The 20271-nt window shown below is 36.2% G+C and overlaps 1 protein-coding gene across 1 annotated transcript in view; it reads left to right on the forward strand.

Annotated features, from left to right (window-relative positions):
• Window positions 1-20271, forward strand: part of GABRG2 (gamma-aminobutyric acid type A receptor subunit gamma2) — a 64544-nt gene that overhangs the window by 20652 nt on the left and 23621 nt on the right. The window contains exons 2-6 of the mRNA XM_005523473.2: window positions 3323-3471; window positions 5142-5209; window positions 5961-6181; window positions 9023-9105; window positions 9788-9925. Of these exons, the coding sequence (XP_005523530.1) occupies window positions 3323-3471; window positions 5142-5209; window positions 5961-6181; window positions 9023-9105; window positions 9788-9925 (659 nt within the window). The remainder of the gene's footprint in view (window positions 1-3322; window positions 3472-5141; window positions 5210-5960; window positions 6182-9022; window positions 9106-9787; window positions 9926-20271) is intronic.

Here is a 20271-nt window from a genome sequence, read left to right on the forward strand (position 1 = left end):
AGAATGAGGTTTTTATGTAATTGTAGAGTGAAACACCATTTTATAGATCTTTGCATATATTATTAAGAAAATCAGATCTAAATTAATGCTTATTAGCACCAGTTATTTCTGCCCTCTTCCTGCTTTGTGAAGATGTATTTCAAGTAATTTGAGACATACAAAGAGCCCCCTGAATGTTAAACACTTGTGGTTACACATACATAAATCTATATTTGTAAATGATTACCATCAGAGCTACCACATGCAGACTCAGCTGCAAACTGAAAAGGGATTGGACCAGATGACCTCCAAAAGTGCCTTCTAACTTTAATTACTCTATGGCTTGAAGTTTCAAGCTTGGGTTCTGACCCTCTTTAGTAATATCTTTTCCAAATAGGGAAATGTATGTATTTAAGGATTTATGTAAAGCAGTGTTGCAGTCATCTTGCAGTGGCATTGATATCACAGTGGGAATATCTCAAATGGTGAGTTTTTGTATCAGTGTCTGAAAGATGAACCTTCAAAACACTATAGTTTAATCTCCAGATAGGTAAATATATGTTTCTTTTCATATCTATATTACTAGATTTGAAATTTTCTAGCAGTCAGAATAATAAAAATAGATTTTAATATGCATTTGGGTATAATCTAGGCTTTAACAAATTTGAGTTGGACTTTAAAAGCACTTGCAAAATTTCAGCCATATAATCAGAAGGACTGATCTAAAAGTCTTAAGGAGATGAAAAGGGCTTTGTCATTATAATTTTCATTGTATTAATGGTATTGCATGGCTAAAGCTCTGCTTATTTGGATAGAGAAGCACCTCTGATTTTTTCTGTCTGGAATGCAGGCTTACACAGAAAATTGGATAGCCATGCTAACTTATGATCCTTGTGGAATTCTCATAAAACTGGAATTCATAGCATTTTCCCCCAGCTACACTAGCTGTGTTTTCCCTCCTCTGTCTCCCAATAATTTCATAAAGCATTTGCTGGTTTTGGAGATGTGGAGTGCCAAAATGGCTTGAGATGAGAGATGCACAGACAGCTATTTCTGACATACAAATACTTTCCAAGAAGGAATGGAAGTTTCAGTTACTTTGAGCTGCTGTTCAATAAAGTTGTTCTAGATCTAAGAAAACTTCTAGACAAATGTACTTCTGATCTTGCACTGTCTAGTAGGTCAGACTCTGCTAATTACCTGGTTTGAGTTTTGAATGAGAAGCTTTTTCAATGCACTGATATTCAGTAACGTGTTGCCTTTGTGAAATGATGCATTTGATTTATTTTTCTTTTCCATTCAGAAAAAGATATTGTTTTCAGAGAATGGTTATTTAATTGGCTATAAAACAGGAATAAGGTTTTTTATAAATGAAGTTATTTTTCTTCATTCATTTTGCATAGTTTGAAAACATATAATCTAGTGCCTTCTGTTTGCAAAGAGTTTATTTAGAAGTATTTCCTTTCCTCCAGGAGAGAGAATTTAGCTTCAATTATGTTTCTTTGAATTACAATTAGATCTTTGAACTCCAGACAACTGAATAAAAAAACATCAAACTCCCAATTTAATTAAATTGGCCTGTTTTTCAGTACCAGCAGAATACTATGGACCATATTGCCAATTGAAACTTTGCTTTTGATTCCTAATAAAACACTACAGGTCCAGGCTTGTGCAGCCAGAATGAAGAGGTTGGGTTGGCAGCTCTTGGCCAGGGAAGCTGAAGCTCCCTGTGGTTGGTGCAGGGCAGATGAGGTGGTGCCTGGAGGCTGCAGGCAGTGGCTGCTATCCAGCACACCTAACAAAGGAAAGGTGATCACATTCATTAGCAGCTTCCAAGCTCATCTCAGAGCAAGACCAGCTCTGTATCCGTGCTACACAATCCTAGTTGCTACTGCCTTGTGCAATCTTGGGGTGCTTCAAATATCCCCGTGCCTTCAGCGCGTCCTGGGAAGCAATGTCCTACACTGAGAGGCGGAAAGAGCTACAGCTATTTCCTGTTAGGCTGTGCCCAGGGGAAGAGAGAACCCAAAGCCTCTTTCCTCCTGAGATTGTATCTGTGCAGTTGGCTTACAGCTCCTAAACACCCAGTACAGGAAAGCCTTTGTGCCCTGCACTGTGAGAAGGTACAAGCTGGATGCAGAGGAAAGCACCATAGGGACAAGGGGGCACAGCCTCAGCTGAGTGAAGATCATTAGTGCTCTCAGGCTCTGGGACAAGTCATCCCTTCACTACTGCACCCATGACCAACTGTGTCTCTTTCAATTTGTGTGCCATGCAGGAGATCCAGCCCACATGAGAATCTGCTTCTCGTGCTCTTTCCCGCTCCTTTTCAGATTCCAGTTGAAACTGGAAAATAATTAATTTTTCTGCTTTTCACCCATGTGCATCCAAACTCTATCCACTGGCTTAACACATTTGTAGTATCATTAGGATTTTCCATATCTAGCCAGCAGCATTGAAACTTTGTCACAGAAGCAGGGCAGGAAAGAAGGGCATTGGCATATTATGCAAAAAACCCTACAGCTGCCTTGCACTGTTCAGCTGATTACCATTAACATTCTGAAATGCAAGTTTCTGATTATGTCATATTCTAAAGTAGTTTCAATGTTCTCCTCTAGAACTGGAGGCACTGATTTTGAGAAAACAAAGCATCCATTAAGACTAGTCTACACATTCTGGCTCTGAACGTGATTTTTTACTGTGCTGAGCAGGTTGAATTAGACCTGCTGTCATATTTCTGAGCAGCAGCAGAACACCAGCAGATAGACTTTTACCCTCTGTGGGTTCTGGTTAGCAAAAGTGAAAAGGAAAACCTTTAGCAAGAATCTGTGCTCAACTTTCCAAATGCCCAGTAAAGTCAAGTTCATGAGAGTGGAGAAAAGCTGCATGAGAAGTTTGTGTGAATTAATCCAATTATTTGTCTCGTCAGTAATGTATTTCACCAAACCATTCTGTCCAATAGAAGTAAAGCAACCACAATGTGTACATAGTAAGTGATATTTTTGTGGAGAGTTGCATAAGCTAAGTGACAGATTTGTTTCATAACAGGTCCCACCTGAGCCAATGAGAGAAAAAATAGCCATGACAAAGGTGATAAGCATTGATGTTCCTCTGAACAGAATGTGATCTCAACTGTACTAAAAGAAAATGCTGATAAAGTGAACTGTAACCTCAGATGTTATTTGGCATCTGTACTGGGAGCCTAATTTTGAAAATGGGAAATTTTAAAAATGTTTTTACCGTATTGTTAAAATCTAAACTGTGTGTGTTGCCCTCCAAGGAAGTTCCCTCCAAATTTGTATTTTTCAAGGCTTTTATTTTCTTCATTTTGTTTCTTTAATAGTTCCACCCAAAAGGGAGATGATGATTATGAAGATTACACTTCAAATAAGACTTGGGTTTTGACTCCCAAAGTCCACGAGAGTGATGTGACTCTTATTTTAAATGGCTTGCTGGAAGGATATGACAACAAATTGAGACCTGACATAGGAGGTACGTTGGTTTTGTTTTTAGACAACTTTTGATTAAGCAGTGGAGAGAAAGAATTTTCATGTCATATTATGCTACTCAGGAAGCAGAATCCGTTCAAAGTAGTGACGAGAATAAAATGCAATACAGAAAAACATCAGAAGCATGTAAAATAGTCATGGTTTTGGAAGCTGACATAAATTAAGATTGCTGAATCTATCCTAAGACATCTAATAAGAGTGTTATAATTTGCTGAATCAAGCAGCTTGTGATGATTTACCTGCATAGGATGTTCAAAAATTAACTTCTGGGGATTGAAAAAGCAAGTTTATCTGTTCTGTTTTGTACCTGAGAGATGTTGTTAGAGAATCACAAGTAATACCTTGGAAAGAATGTCCAGAAAGAGGCTAATAGAGCCTAATCCTTGTATGATGTGAGGGATACAGAGCCTCCAACAGCAGCAGCCCTGCACAGACTGATGCAGCCTGGGCCCTCACTCGCACAGCAGGGCAGGAGGTGACAGGATTGGGCACAGAGGAAGAGGTTCACTAAAGATCACAGCAGGGCAGGAGGTGACAGGATTGGGCACAGAGGAAGAGGTTCACTAAAGATAAATGCAGTCAAGCAAAACCAGTTTTCCCAGATGATTCCAATGTAAGTATATAGAGCTGAGCCTGGGCTCAGAATGGAAGTCTTATTTGACTGAATCACCTTTTGGAGGATTCTTCCTCTCCACTGACTACTGAGGTAACCTGGAGAAAATCTCCCTGAATTGCTGGAAGTCATTTTGAGAAGCCCAATGGGTGCAGAGAAGGCAGACAATACCTCTGCAGAAGAGGATACAGCAGTAATAAGATTATAGGAAAAGGCACAGATTTCATGGATGAAGCAGATAGAGGAAAGCAGAGAGCAGCAAGGTTAATGAAGGAAGCTAACAAGTTTATAGAGGCTTATAAACTAAGGAATTTTTCACAGTGAAGGATAACATGAGTCTTTAACCTTCAGTGTATGTATACAGTGTAAATTAGCAGAGGAATTTTTCTTCACTTAAACCAAGACTTTAGAAATGGAAAGGAAGTAAAGCATTCCTAAAATTGTCTGGGAAAAAAACAATCATGCCATACCCAAGGTATATAAGAAGAATAAAGCTGAAATGGAGTAATTTCAAAATAAATTAATGTAACAAATATTCTTAATTTCTGCCTTAGAGCCTTAAGTATTTTTGTCTTTGAGCTCACAGAATTTTTATTTATCTACAGCCACCTACTCTGGTTAAAAACAGTCATGTTGCATTTGGCATTATAACATAAAACAAGTGATGCATGGCATCATAAGAGAAATCAGTTTTCTTTTGTTGATAGTGTTTTGTTTTGATGCGTTACTGTGACCTGACACAAAATGTAAATCCTCTCAGTCAGACGAGCCTCTCTAAGCTATCAACACTGGTTTCAGTATTTGCTCTCCAGCATAAGGGAATTTCTTTTGATAGAATAAATGATGTAAGAATTTGTCTCACAGCGTCTCCAACTATTTTCAAACTGAAGACATTGTTGCAAATTTGTATTTATTTTATGCGCACATTTAAATGTGAGGCAACCACAGAGGAGAGAAACCATAGTAACATGCTCAAGCTTGACTTTCAGTAGTTGATTTTGACCTTCGTTGGTTACTGATTCCTTTTGTTTCCCTTGCAGTTAAACCAACAATAATTCACACTGACATGTATGTAAATAGCATCGGCCCTGTGAATGCTATCAATATGGTAGGTAAAGGATTACCCATTTTCCTTGTTACAAAGTCTCCATCATTTTGACATTACAAAGCTTCCACTAGTTCTTAATGTTGTGGCATACCTATATCATTTTGTAAATCTCATTTTAGTTATGGGTGGGAGGACTTTATGAGGTGTAACTGTGTACAAACCAGAAAACTGAGCTTTATGCTGAAAAACTGTGAAAATATTAGTTCAAACATATCCTCACATTTTTATGTGCTCTGCTTTCAAATGCTTTGCAACAGTTTAACTCTGGTAAAACCGAGCTTCCAGATTTCTACAAAATCAGGAAAACCATTCATGAGGGATATTAACACTCTTCCCACCAAGAGATAATAAGTAAAAGGCCTAAAACTTCTCCAAAGACTTCACCATTTCTGAGATTAACACAGGGAATTAAGTCAGCTCAAGCTTTTCCTGTCCCAGATCCAAGGAAATGATTAATTGTTCTCTGACCTGAGCAGGTGTGGGCTGAGATGTGGGGACACAGAATTAAGTGCATATAACACTCACTTTCACCTTAATTTTACCCTTAATGGTAAAATAATAAATTGTTTTAAAACAACAATCTTTGGTAAAACATGCCTCAAAACTTCACCAAAAGAGATTGGTTTTATCAGGTCTGGTATCACCTTCTGTAGCTCACAGGTTTTTCATATGAAATTAAGGAAAGCATATCAGGAGTTATGTGGAATGCTGAGTGCTATGTTTTCATCAGTATTTCTGGTTAACACAACAGGAATATACAATTGATATATTTTTCGCCCAAACGTGGTATGACAGACGTCTGAAGTTCAACAGCACTATAAAAGTGCTCAGATTAAACAGTAACATGGTTGGGAAGATCTGGATACCAGACACATTTTTCCGAAATTCCAAGAAGGCTGATGCTCATTGGATAACCACTCCTAACAGGATGCTCAGGATCTGGAATGACGGCAGAGTCTTGTACACATTGAGGTACCTAACTTTCATTTCATTTTTTCTAAGAAAAGCCAAAGAGAAAAATCCTGTGAATTCAGGTCTTTTGACATTAAACTGAAGGAAAAAAAAATTGTGTTTTCCTATATATTTATGTAAACAACCCTGGAAAAGGGAAGAATTTAGAAGATATCAGTTCTATGAAATTTATTATATATTGGCACAATAAGAAATTTTATTTCTTCTTACAGATTGTAGTGTCTTGCTCCACAATAGTCACTTTCCTATATTGACATTAATATAGGAATTTTTATACTAATTAGTCATCACGTTCTGCAATTTATTTTTTGCTATGTTTTATTGTTTGCCTTTGGTTTGGTCCCTTTTACTTTTTTATTGTTTTAAACTGAGAAATGTGAAATATCCTTGAATTAAGTAGAGGATATCAAAGAAGCTATTAAGGCCTCTTATTCTGAATTGATTAGTTTAACCAGATTAAACTCCACCCTGAAAAAGCAATTTATTCCTCAAATATTTTAGGCAAATAAGATTTTGCCATCCCAGCATTGAATATTTTACTCAAACCTATGGATATGCCCCATTCCACCAAAATTTTCATGGATCTGAATTTGATATGCTTAACATCTCCAAGTGCCTCAGTCACATGTATAGTTTTTCTGTTAAGACAAATTACATTTTCAATAATTAAGTATGCATATGCCATATGTAACAACTCAAATATCATATTCCAAATGATCATAAGATACTTCCTAAATGTGAAAATCCTGTGGGGTTTTCTATACATTTTCTTGCATGTGATATAATTGGGTTAATGTAAAATACAGATAAACACAGCATGTTTTCAAGAGAATTTATAATTTAAAATGAGAGTATAGAATCAAAGATGACAGACATAAGATTATCTGAGTTTTCAGCTGAATTTTGTCAAAGTTTTTTTTGCTTTTGCTTTATTGGGTGCCAAAAATAACATTTTGAAAAAAAGTGCACTCATAATCTTAATGAATAGATGTGAGGCTTTGGTTAAGACAACCTTTTAATGTTGCAACTGTCTGAATTACAAAAAAGAATTTCACAGTTATTTTATATTTATTGCATATTGCATTTCCAGAAGAGATAATAGAATAATCAGAATTGAAATCCAATGCAAATCAAAGTTAGTCTGGTAAAGATGAGCCTAGATCCACTTTTCAAATGTTAAATTTGGACTTGGCTGCACTACTGTCTGTTTGGATTTTATTACCTTTCTCTTCAAATTCCTTGGTTTCTCTCACTAGAAAGAGATGTATCTGGTAGAATTTGGAAACAGGTATCTGCTATGAATGTATATTTAATTGTGCTGGTGAGTCACAGCAAGCACCAAGGATTCAACCTCGATTAACTCAGAAATGAAATGTGATAGTATCACACAGCTGGGATTCTGTCCTGAAGAGGGATTCTGAAGGGCTGATTGATTTTTCTCAGTCACATCCCCCAGGCTTAAGAACCACCCTGTCCAGCAGGAAATCAAGTATCTGTGGTACTGAAGATGATGAAAATGAGAAGAGGAAGGGAGACAGGGAAATTAAATGTCTTCCTAAATCCCTAATGCAGAAAGGTTGTCTTTGGACTCCATTAACTTGGTTGATCCAGCATTCCTCTGCGTCCCACAGGATGAAACTCAGGCTTCTTTTCCCACAACACCTTCATTCAGGAACCTGGAGACAAACCAGGGCTCATCATTTAGACACCCCAGAATCAGCAAAAACCAGAAGCCTACAGCTTTCCTAGAGACACCTTGTGGAATGAACATTTTACCCCACCCTTTCCTTTTTCCATCTCTCACCCTACCTCTTCCCCCTCTTCCAAAGTCTAAGTATCCTTCAGCTCATGGCTGGGTTGGGAGTGAATGAAAAATGGCAGAGTTTTTATCAGGAACACCAGAGGGTACATTTCATCTTACTTGGGATTTCTAAAAGTGATTGTCTTTTCCTGAGCTTAGCACCTACACTACCTGAGTAATCATGGAGATTCTCCTAATATTCAGTGGAGACAAACACCTTTTGGTACATTTTTCTTCTGATTAAATTTAAATGTCTTATTTTGGAGTGAGAGGAAATGTATCCTCAGAGTGCCTCTGCACTAGCTGTGAAGGGAGTCTAGATGGCTGTCTTGAATGCAGATGTCTAAATTTGGACTCCTATCCATCATTTCTGAAATAGAATTTTTGTCACGTAAAATACATTTTCCTAGTGCATTATGGCATGTTGTGACATAAAGATTTGTCACTCCTCATGAGATGACATGTATATCTACTTATGGATTTGTCAGTCATGAGTAATGTTGCCATTTCAGATGCACAGGAACAGAACTTTATTACCTTCTTCCATTACACAGTCCAGAAAGTAGATGATCAGGTTCTATAGAACCAAAAAAGAAATATTACTTATCGGTAACCATGATGTCTTCCTATGCTGGGAATATTCCAATAATTATATAGATAGCAATAGTTTACTAGATAGATAGATATAGATATAGATATAGATATAGATATAGATATATAGATATATAGATATAGATATATAGATATAGATTAGATATAGATATAGATATAGATATAGATATATAGATATAGATATAGATATAGATATAGATATAGATATAGATATATAGATATAGATATAGATATAGATATAGATATAGATATATAGATATAGATATAGATATAGATATAGATATAGATATAGATAGATATAGATAGATATATAGTGCTTGTATATTTTATAGCCAAGATCCATATTAGTAAGAATCTTGCTTTGCTTTGCTTGCCATGATGTAGCTTTCAGGACAAACTTCCCTATATCCTGATCTCTTTCTTCTCAGGCTGACAATCGATGCTGAGTGTCAGCTACAGTTACACAACTTCCCAATGGATGTTCACTCTTGCCCGCTGGAATTTTCAAGCTGTAAGTAACATGCTTAAAAAGATTCCTTTTTCTGACCCACACTGAACTTCTTATTATAAATTTATTTTTACATACTTAAGAGTCAGTGAAGGCTATGTACTTAATTAGACATACCCCACTGGTTTTACATTTATTTTGATCTTTTTTTCAGTACATGTATCATATATGTTCACAAATATTATTAAGAAGTGCTATAAAAAATTACATTTCTGGACCATATGTGATTATTTTATGCTTATATCTGACCATAAAACAAGAAATTTTTACTTTCAGCATCAAGTTATTCTGGCCTTCCACTTTCTCTCTGTGCACAGGTGTTTTACTACTGCACAGCTGAGTCAAGAGTTTGACATTTTGCGGTTAGATCAAGGTGTGAATTGCTGGTCCAGCTGCAGATTGATCTGGAGGATGGGCAAAATTACATCCTATTAGGTCCACAAAAGTGAAAAACCTATTTTCGAAACATTTGTCTCAAGTGCTAATATAATTTATAATTAATGAAACGTGACATTAAGTAAAAGGAGCTAGTAAGTAACTTGAGAAAAACGTATCTATAATTTACTTGCAATATGCTTCTCCAGTATTTTCCAGAAATAGATAGTAGTATTTTTACTCCCCAAAGCACCCTAAACTCTAGCAGTGACTATGAAACCAAGCATTCTGTATTTTCCATTGCAATAAGATGGCTACCCTAGAGAAGAGATCATTTACCAGTGGAAGCGCAGCTCGGTGGAGGTGGGGGACACCCGGTCCTGGAGGCTTTACCAGTTCGCCTTTACAGGACTAAGAAACACAACTGAGGTGGTGAAGACTACTTCAGGTAAGACAACTGGAGGGTTTACCTCCAGGTTCAGTTAGGATTTTATTAAACCAAGAAAGAGATCTCTGGTTAGAACTTAGCATTTACACTGCACTGAACAATTACAGGCTTTTCAACATTGATGGAACCATCCAGGATTTGGCATTTCTGAACTCCTCACAGGAAAAAAAACTAGTTGTTGTCTACTGTCCATACTTGTCCTCCAAAAAAACCCTTTGACTGTCAGGAGAAAGCCACTACTACAAAGGGTGGATGGGTGAGGGAACTCCCAGTGCTTCAGTGCAGAAAACAGCAGAACTGAGGCACTAAAGGATGATCTGACACTGCACTGAACATTTTATAATCACATCCCCACTGCCAGACACAAAGTAAGCCTGCACAAAAATGAAACTCAGAGTGCCAACCTCTTTACTACAGAGGCTCCAAGTTTACTTTGTTCCTTAAAATAAGGCACGTTCAACTCTCATTAAAGAGAAAAGCCTTACAAATCAGTCTCAGATGCCTTTCCTTCATATTTCTATCTCCTTGGAAACAAGCAATGGAATTTAGAATGATAAATGAGGAAGTACTCAGTGTTTAAAAATACAATTTTAACCCTACTAACTGAAAGAAAAAAATATTTTTTAGACATATATACTGTTTTATTTCTCAGTGGAAAAAAAACCAGTGACAATGAGGAGGGATGTAAAGAGGAACTGCATATTAATATTCTTGTATGCGCATGATATCTTTCATTTCTTACTTTCAAAAAAAAAACAATGAAATGCAAGCAGGTTGGGTTTTTTTCTCAGGCTGCTTCCAATTTTTACCTTACTTTATAGTTCTGGCAAGAATCTTAATTTATATTCAGACATTTGTGTTTATGCTGACTTCAGAAGTACCCCCACCCATTTTATTTCTAAAATAAAAGGCCAGCATTGCTGTTATGTTCAAAAAAGGAAAGTGAGATACACCAGAGTTGAGAGGAGCCTGCTGTACGTTCCACAGGAGAACAAGCAAAGAGATGGAGAATTAATTCAAGTTCCAACTCCTGAGTCTCTGGACATTAAGCACCAATGATGTGTTCAGTCTCATGAGCAGGGCAAAACCAGAATGCAGAAATTTATGCCTCATGGAATCTTCTGCCATTTTATCCAAGGAAGGTATTTAGTCAAGTATTCAAGAAACCATTTAACTTTTCTCATTTTCTCAGGAAAACAAACATTAAGTTGCAAAAGAGGACAGGAGAGCAGCATGTTTGCAAGCCATAGCTGCCAATAACCACCATCACACAGGGCTCCAAAGCAGAAATAAATACATCTCCCCCCAGACAGCACAAATGGCAGCATTGCACCCAGGTGTGCTTCCAGTCTCAGCCTGTCCACGTTGAAAAATGACTATATTCCAGCCTTAATTTGAGTTTCATCTATTTGCTATTTTTCGCTTGAGCCATTCTCTAATCAACTTCTTTTTTCTTTTTTTTTTTTTGACCAGAGACAGAAAATAATAAAATCTTAACATGCTACAAGCTTCCTATACCCTGACTGAGTGCACTGGTTATTCAAAAGCATTCTCTAATGTTTTGTTAGTATGAACAAGGTGAATACTGGGAAATAAACAGTAAGACACAAAAGAACTAAAAATCTCTTTCTCATGCAAAGAAAATCTTTCTTTCATTGTATAGTCATTCAAGCTTTTAGTATTTACCTGGAGTACTCCCATAATGCAGCATCTATAGTTTTTAATATGATGACACACACCTGTCCATTTTATTTTCATTAAAATAAAGTAATTAGCAGATAGCATGCACTCCAAAGCAGTGAAAAGTTGTCACTCAATTCCTAAGTCAAAAAGCACATGAAAGCTACTGAGCCTGCTGCTGCTGATTTCACATGCCTGCTGTGTATAAAAATTTGGAAGAATGTCTAGTGTGTGTATTTCTTCTGCTTCAGTTACCCTGTGTATGATTTTCATTGCTCATTTTGATTTTATAACAACAGATATGCAAAACCAGATTTTATTTTGACCTAGGTGTAGCATCTAAATAGAAGGTGGGGAAGAACCCAATAACACAGTGATTGACATGAATCTGGTCTATTTACTACAAATATTTTCTTAAAGCCAGCAGAGCCTAAAGGGTCTTCATGGCTTCCTTAAGTGACTTATTACCATGCTGGCACCTACATTGCATCCAGTATTCCTCAGACACACTCTACCAATAATTACACTCTTACCATGTGTAGATTTTCAATAGTTTCATGAACAGTAAGGACAAAAAAATGATTCCAAGTTTATTAGCAACCTAGGTGCAGCCTGAGTACCCCAGTTAAATGTCTGAGTACCCATACAGCTAAAATAATCTTGACACTTTATGCAGTTATTTTCAGTGCAGAATTTCAGTACAAACTAATGCCAGTGCTTTGGTGGAGATAGAATCTGAGCTACAGTGAAGGAGACAATGGAAAAATTAATGAGATGTTGGAAAGAGGGCTATACTGTACTCCCACAAACTCTTCCCCAAAATTAAATTTAGGTGAAAAAAACCCCAGAGAAACCAGAACAAGAAGGGGCGTTAGAGAATAGTGAATTTAACAATAAGAGAACAAAAGGATCTTGGGGCTAGTGTTGAGACATTTGAAACTGGAGTAAACTTTCTTGATTTACTCAATTTCAAAACAAATTCTTGTTTCCAGCTTTATACATCCCAGCAGCTAACACCTTCTGGTCCTTGAGGGCTATGCTTGCTTTGTGTGTGGAGAGAGAATCAGGATGGTTGAGGTTTGGCCACTACAAGCTCCACCACTGTCTCTGTCACGTCAAAGCTGAACACGTGGCTGGGTTTTGTGCAGAGAAGGACAAGGCTTGTTTGAGTGTAAGCTTCCTAAGACCTGATAGTCCTGCTGAAATTAATACATTTATCTGCTGCTCTTCCTTTGCACGCACTGCAGAAATACAAGATTAACTCAAAGGACCAGATGTCAAAATTCTGTCCCTTAGTTAGCAAATCCCAGCAAATCCCAGCTACAGATGAAAAAAATCCAGCTGGAATATTAGAAACCATCCCTCTTCTTCTCTTATCTGAAGTAAGTCATCCTGAATTACCAGCTTGTTTCCTTCTAAACAGAACACTTATATGCAACTTTAATTTTCTTCAAAAGTCACTGACCAAGCAGTAAGCAATAATTTAGCAAATGGAATCCACTGTCCACTAATACTGGTAACTCTTAAAAAAAAGTTAACTGTAAACCTTCTGCCCTATGGATATTTCATTAAAATAACTAAATAGTCCATATACATTACCTGCATATATTTTTTTGCTTTTTCACTAAAATCACTTTTGCAAACAGTATTGGTTTAGTTTAGATTATTTCCAATAGAGTACACATTGAGACCTAATATTATCTGAGTTATATAAACTATTGCAGTTGATTTCATACACTTAGAAACTGAGATGGGTATAAGATATTTTGTATTATTGATGTGTGTCAGTAATCACTGCTCAAAGAGTGCATATCTTATTAAGGAACTACCATTTCTTGTGTGTGACCTTTTTGCTCACAGTTTAAGGCCCCATCCACTGAATGGCAATGAGATTCTCCAATAAAAAAGGGATGAACTGATGGAAAAGTCTCAAGAACAAAAATTCACCAACTTGCAAAATTTGGATGCACACTGCTATGAATAGATCTTTCAAAGAAAGCAACGAGTGATACAGAAGTATAAGATTTGCAAAATATAATGCAGACATGGATTATATCGAGGACATATTGCACTTTAGGAAAATAGGACATCCCAAAATTTGTAATTAGTTACTTTATTTAAAGAGGGAAAGGTTTAGGAAGGAAATAATCAACTGCACAAGTATAAAAACATCAGGAGTTGTGCAAAAAATTTTGGGGTGCTGTAGCAGTCCACAAAGGACAGGGAACACGATATTATGGCAAAAACCTGCCTCTGGGATGTATTACTCAGCTTTGTGTGTAGACTTGGGGAAAATATTCACAGTGAAAAATTTATGTCAAATGGTTGCTGCATTCTGCTTGATTAATTAAAAAAAAATCACTTTTAAGTGCAATATTTTAAGAAAGACGGGGTAGTGCAGGGGAATATAACAAGTAAAGAGTTTAGAAAACATGACTTATGGAAATACTTGGAAATATGGAACTAGTCTGGAAGAAAATATTATTGATGATCAAAGGAGTAAAACAACCATACTGTTTTTAAAGCATTAGAATGATCAGCACTGGTAGAGAGATTTCAGGAAAATAGTGGATACCCTAAAATCAGAGAGTTTATGAAATCATACCACAGACCAAGGGGAATGGAGTAGCTTAAATCTTGAAATTCTTTCTATCAGTAGCTTTCCATGCATTTCATACAACTCCTAGATAAATTACACTTTTACTCACTGTTCCAGTTGTTTTGAACATACAAAATTTTTTACTATGCAAAACAGTTTGTAAATGTGCAATTATTCAGGACAAATGGAGTTTCTGATATTCACAGTTCATTTCTATGACTGGGTAGCTCCTTTTTTTAGACCAGACATTGTCTACTGCTTATTTACAGAGCCTGTCCTGAATTTTTAATTAGATACAAAGTCATTATAAGACTAATAAATAGCAACTCAACAACTCTACACAGGAGCCACAAGACTGGTCAGGCAATATTTGTAAATACTTTTAATTTTCGTCCTTTTCTATTTTTTAGAGAGCTAATTGGAGAGACAATTAAAGAGCCACTAGAGACAGTGTACTGCTCATAATTGATAAATCAGTAATGAAATATTCATCTTGCTATGCATCTATTAAACCACATAAGTAAATCTGGGTTTGGTTTCTGTTTTATCAGGAAAATATGGTCAGGGCTATTACTTTGTGGAAGAGGATATGTTTTCAGGCTTTTATACTTTCTTTCAATGTTGTATTCTAATGAATGAACTGTTGGCAGATATGCAGTTCCCAGAGGTTTCATAATGCTCAAAAAACCCCAGGAGTCTTCTTCTGCTTCTTTATTGAGGCAAAATATGACATCTGCAAAACAGATTTGTAGATCTGCATTGAGAAATAGTCCTGACATTAAAAATGGGCATAAGTGGATTGCCACTGCACCCAGAAATCCCTGCCAGCCCCATACACAGCCTCAGGTTCCAGGATGGGTTGACTATAGCATATGGCATTGCCAGGGAGATCCCTCTGAGAACCCAAAACATTTCCTGTCTGAAGATTTTGATCTAGTGAATGTGTACAAGGTACTACTACCTGCATCTTGCTTTTGGCAGAATTTAAACATCTCTGTATCCACTTTGCAGAGGAGCAAATAATGACATAAGCTGTAAGTCAGAAAACCCAGATGACTATTAAAGTGTTCTGTGTGTTGTTATTGTTCTCTTTATGGTATGGGAAGGTATTTATCTCAATACCCTTATTTTTGAAAAAGCTATATTAAATTATTACCTTAAACATGCTTACTAAAAGAATACTGTCTCTGTAGGACAGTGAAACATTTAAAGCTGAAGGCAGACACAATAGACTAAAAGGCCTATTTTTTATGTTTGCTGCCTCAATGGAAATCATCAATTCTAAGCCAATATCCTTAAGATAACCCTAAAATAACTTAATAGCTATGCCTTAAGATTTTATTCCCATTATGAATAGCCACCTATCCTAGTAAGAGAGTCAACAGGGAATATTTTTGCTTATAAATTCTTTTTCTGTTTTTAATTCAAACTCTCCCTTATTTCAACTTTCATGAACCACCACATTACTGCATCCAAATATCATCATCTGAAGGAAAACACAGGAGGAGTTAGATTATTTTACTTTCATATCATACCATTAAACAGGTTACACACAATTCTGTGAGCAGGAGTTCAGCTATGTTGGCAGCCTACAACAGTTTGATATGGCTCTTAGAGGATAAAAACCAGTCTAAGGTAACTACAGTTGCATATTCTTTTAGAGAATAATGGATAAGAGATTTCTAAAATGTGAACAGAACAACAAATTTTTTCCTAAAATAATCCACCTACTCCTGCTGATCAGTCATGCATCAAATCATATTAATTAATGAATATTTACTAAAGTTAAACTGTTGAACAATTGGTTCAATGAAAATAATCTATGTTTCAGGATCATGTCTTCAAACAGGAAAACAGAAATACAATTTCCTTCATTCCCTACCTTTTATATAGTTTATTTTTTTTCAGTTGGTTAGTTGCATGGCAAATAAAAATTTACAAGAAATTTTACATGATTGAATAAACAAACTAATTCAGTAAACAGCATTTTGAATCCTCCCTGTCACGCAGACTTCCAAGATCTATGTATGTGTACTTTTTTAGAACTGCAAAATAAGAACTCCTTAATACCATTTATCCTTACATAATCCCTGTAGAGACAGAGAAGACTACAGGGACAAAACAAGGCTTCCCAGGACACCAGACAGGAGAGAGCAGACAGGAAGGACAGAGTCCTGACCTGGAATGGCTGGAAGAACTCAGAGCAGATACATTTGAGTCTCTTCTGTGCTGGCTGCTTCAGCCCTTGGATAAAAATCTGCACAGTTTCCTTCCCACCTCTTTAGTCGTTTAAACACCTCTCTGTTCATCCTCTGCTGTGTAGTTTCTTTTCAAATCACTGTGGACCCATCCTGTGGCAGAAGAGCAATAGGAGAACCAAGGCCATCTTGTCACAGACTGAGGCCATGGAATTTAATACAAATGCCATATCCAACAAAAAAGTCTGTGGATCTGAGGAACACAGATAATTAATAGCCAGGGTTTGCCTGGTTTCAGCTCTGTGCTCAGTTATGATCACAATAAAAATGACCTTGGCAGTTTCTGTGGCAGGGGTAGTGTCACACACTCTGCCATCACCCTGCTGTAAGATTCCCCAGGAAGGTCTGGATGGGGAGCAGGGAGAGCTGGCACAGGGGGACATCACCCTTTGGAGTTAGTGCCAGAAAAACACCCAGAGAACAAAGACTCCTCCACTTTGCAGCCTCTTTCACAGTGATGGCTTAGAGCTTTTTGGATTAATAGGCAGGAAAAAAACCAAACACTATTCCTAGGGAATCAATATGTTTAAAATTCTCACAGACCAAGAGAATCTGTTCAGGTCTATATCTATAGAGATTCAGGTTTAGGCATTCAAATCCTTCCACTACTACCTAATCATATAAAGAGTTGAAAGGCTCTTTGATGATTACTTTTCATCTTTTGAGAGAGGTTAAAGACTTTCTTCACATTTCAGTGACATTAAATAATGTCACAATTAAATAATTTAATAACAATTCAGCCTTTTTTTCACCCAGTTTTTCCCAGTTTTTCCCAGACCCAGTGTCAATCAGCAAAACAAAATCATGGCAGTCCCTCAGGAAAAGGGTTGTTGGGACCTGAAATCTTCCTCGTGGTGACTCCCCAGTTAAACAAAGACCTTGAAGGTCAAGGTTTTTTCCTGGGTCTCTCTTTCACAAGGTTTTCCATATCTAAAAGTACGGCTTGCTAGAGTTTAAACTGAGCTTCAGAAAGGTCAGATAAGAATAAAAAGAATTAATATACAAGTAAGCAGATAATAAGGGATAATGTGGGATCTTACAAGCATTTTCACTGAACTTATTCCTGGTTAATTACAAAAACACAGATGTTACAAGCAAGATTGGTTCTGCATTAAATATACTTGCATAGATATGATAGAACACTACCTTTAAATAATATTTGTTCATTTAATAGCAAGAAAATAATTAAATCTTTTAGGATATTTGAATTATTAAAAAGAAAGAAAAAGCAAAAATTTGTATGCTTCTAATTTTATGATAAAAGCAGCAGGAGGGTGACTCTAAATCTTAAAACACTTCCTGGACATAACTAAGGCTAAAAATTTTTGTGATGCCTCTTATGCCCCTATGAATATATTTTCATAAGTACTGGTGACTCTTTGAGACAAAGCATATTATCCCAACTCCCTTCTGTAATTCCTGTTTGGCGATGAAATCATCCTGCTCCAACCACTAAGTGACTTTCAGAAACACCATGAGAAAATTGTTGCAATGTCACTCTTGCCAGTTGCAGCCAGATCTAATTATAATTAATTGCAGGGAGAAATCTGGTTCAAAAGAATCAAACCAGGTGATGTAGTAGTGAAAGAACAGTATATAGTCATAATTACTTTAGAATAAGTCTGAATATTAAGCATTTTTAAAATAGGTAATAAGCATGTTTAAATCACTGATATAAATAAATATTTTTTTAGTGTGCTGTTGAGATAACTAAAGTTCAAGCAATCCTGTGACAAATTGGAAGTTTTCTGAGCACTTCATCCTTTCATCTACAGAATACTAGATAATCTCTGTAGCCTGTAAACTGATCAATGTAGGACTGACGGTCAATTTCTGTACTGATGTTTCACTTCCAGACTTTTTTACGTCAAAAAAAGTTGTTTGTAGTACAATGATCATAAGATAATGTCTTGGACATTTTCTTCCCTTGGCCTTATTTTATTATTCACCATCTTCCTCCTTTCACAGTGGAGAAAAACTAATTCATTATGATGTGTGAAGATGAGGACAGCTTACTGTTCATAATGTGTATAGTGTAGGGATAGTTCATTTAAAATAGGTTTGGTTTTGCCTGGGGCACATATATGTCCTAAATAATAAACATGTTCCTCTGAGGCTGTTCTTACACATTCAAATCCCTTCACTGTGCAAGTGTAATTTCTAGTTCCTCAAACTCCTGTCATTACATTGCATTTTTAGTAACCTACTTATCTAAGACGCTGTTTTGTTGTTGTTACTGTATTTGAACAGATATAATTTAAAGGCTGGTTGGAAATAAGACATACAAGCCTGTGTCAGATGAAACAAGAGCCAGGCAGCATCCATGGGAGCTAATAATACTCAAATCCAGGCATATGTTAAAAAAGACAGGTAAAAAGGAAATAAAACTAAATTAACATCACTAACTTAGAAGACACCTTCACAGTGAGCTTTAATTGTTAATTAATTCTATCAAATAATAAAATGGGAGAAACAAAAATAAAATACACTAGGGTGTTAAATGACAATGTGTACGTGATGCACAAACTAGTGAAACTCTCTGCTGTACCTTTTGACTACAAAATATTCTACTTACATTTTTATATCCATGTTACCTAAAATTCCAAATCCCATCCTACAATGCTGACAACACGTTCTCACAGAGGAATACAGCAGCCTAACACTCAGCATGGTTGTAATGTTCAAATAGTTGTCATCATCACTGTATATTTCTCAGACATTAACTCCCTCATTTGTATTGTTAAAACAAATTCTGAATTGTAAATAATGTGTGTTTTAACCCTGCCTTTTGAAACAAGGCATAATTGCCCTCATTTCAACGTACATTACAGAAGCTAAAAATACACCACTTATCTCAAAAAGTGATACAGTCTATTAAGTGAGTTCTTTGCTACTCTCAAGAAGATTACATAATTAAGGCTAAAGAGCTGCAGGATAAAATTTATGTAATAATACTTTCTTGTATCATGCCCTACATAGGAGAACATGAAAATATTTTTCAAGATTTAATGTGTAAAGTGCCACAACACCATTTGTGTGTCTTAATGCTAGAGACTAGAAATATTTATTAAACTAGCCAGTAACTGCTATTTTTTCTTTCTTGTCTATTGTTCTAAGAATTGAGAAAATTATGAAAAATTTTGACCAACATAAATAATGTGTTCTTGTTTGATTGGAGCTCAATTTTGTCTATTTTAATCTGAGAACATGACTTTGTAGATTCATACTGTGTAGGTAACAATTCATCATACAAAGATTCTTCCATTCTCAGTGCACAGGTTTAAAATACCTTCCACTTCCTTTGCCTCCCTCCAAAAGTCCTACAATGAGTTCACACTCTACCCATTCAAAATACAGAGAGCAAGAACTATTTGGCCTTACATAATATTCCTTCTCTACTTATGCAGAATGCAAAAACACACAGTCAATGAAGAATAAGCATTGATTTGATTATCTTCTGCTGCTACCCAGTAATTCTTATGCAAAACCAGAAGAAAACAAGTTTGAATGCTTCCAACCATCCTTGTAGTTCATCAAAATTTCCTTTCTTATTTTATGGGAGCAAATGTCTAGCTTGTAACAGAGCTAGTAGTTTTGTCCCTGCCACAAAATCCTAAGGTGAAACAGCAGTATCTTGGAACTGCATACATTGAATTTGGCTATAAAAATGCAAGAGCAATAACCAGAACATTCATGACAGCATACTGTCACTCCAGTTGGCTCTAGTGGTAAGGATTTGATCTAAGAAAAAGAGTTATTGAATAATTCTACTATTTTATTTCATCCTGGAAAAAGCAAACATATTGTTG

This window comes from Pseudopodoces humilis, chromosome 17 (assembly GCF_049639895.1).
Source record: "Pseudopodoces humilis isolate 2021_Gansu_Grassland_sample_001 chromosome 17, ASM4963989v1, whole genome shotgun sequence".
NCBI classification, from domain to species: Eukaryota; Metazoa; Chordata; class Aves; order Passeriformes; family Paridae; genus Pseudopodoces; species Pseudopodoces humilis.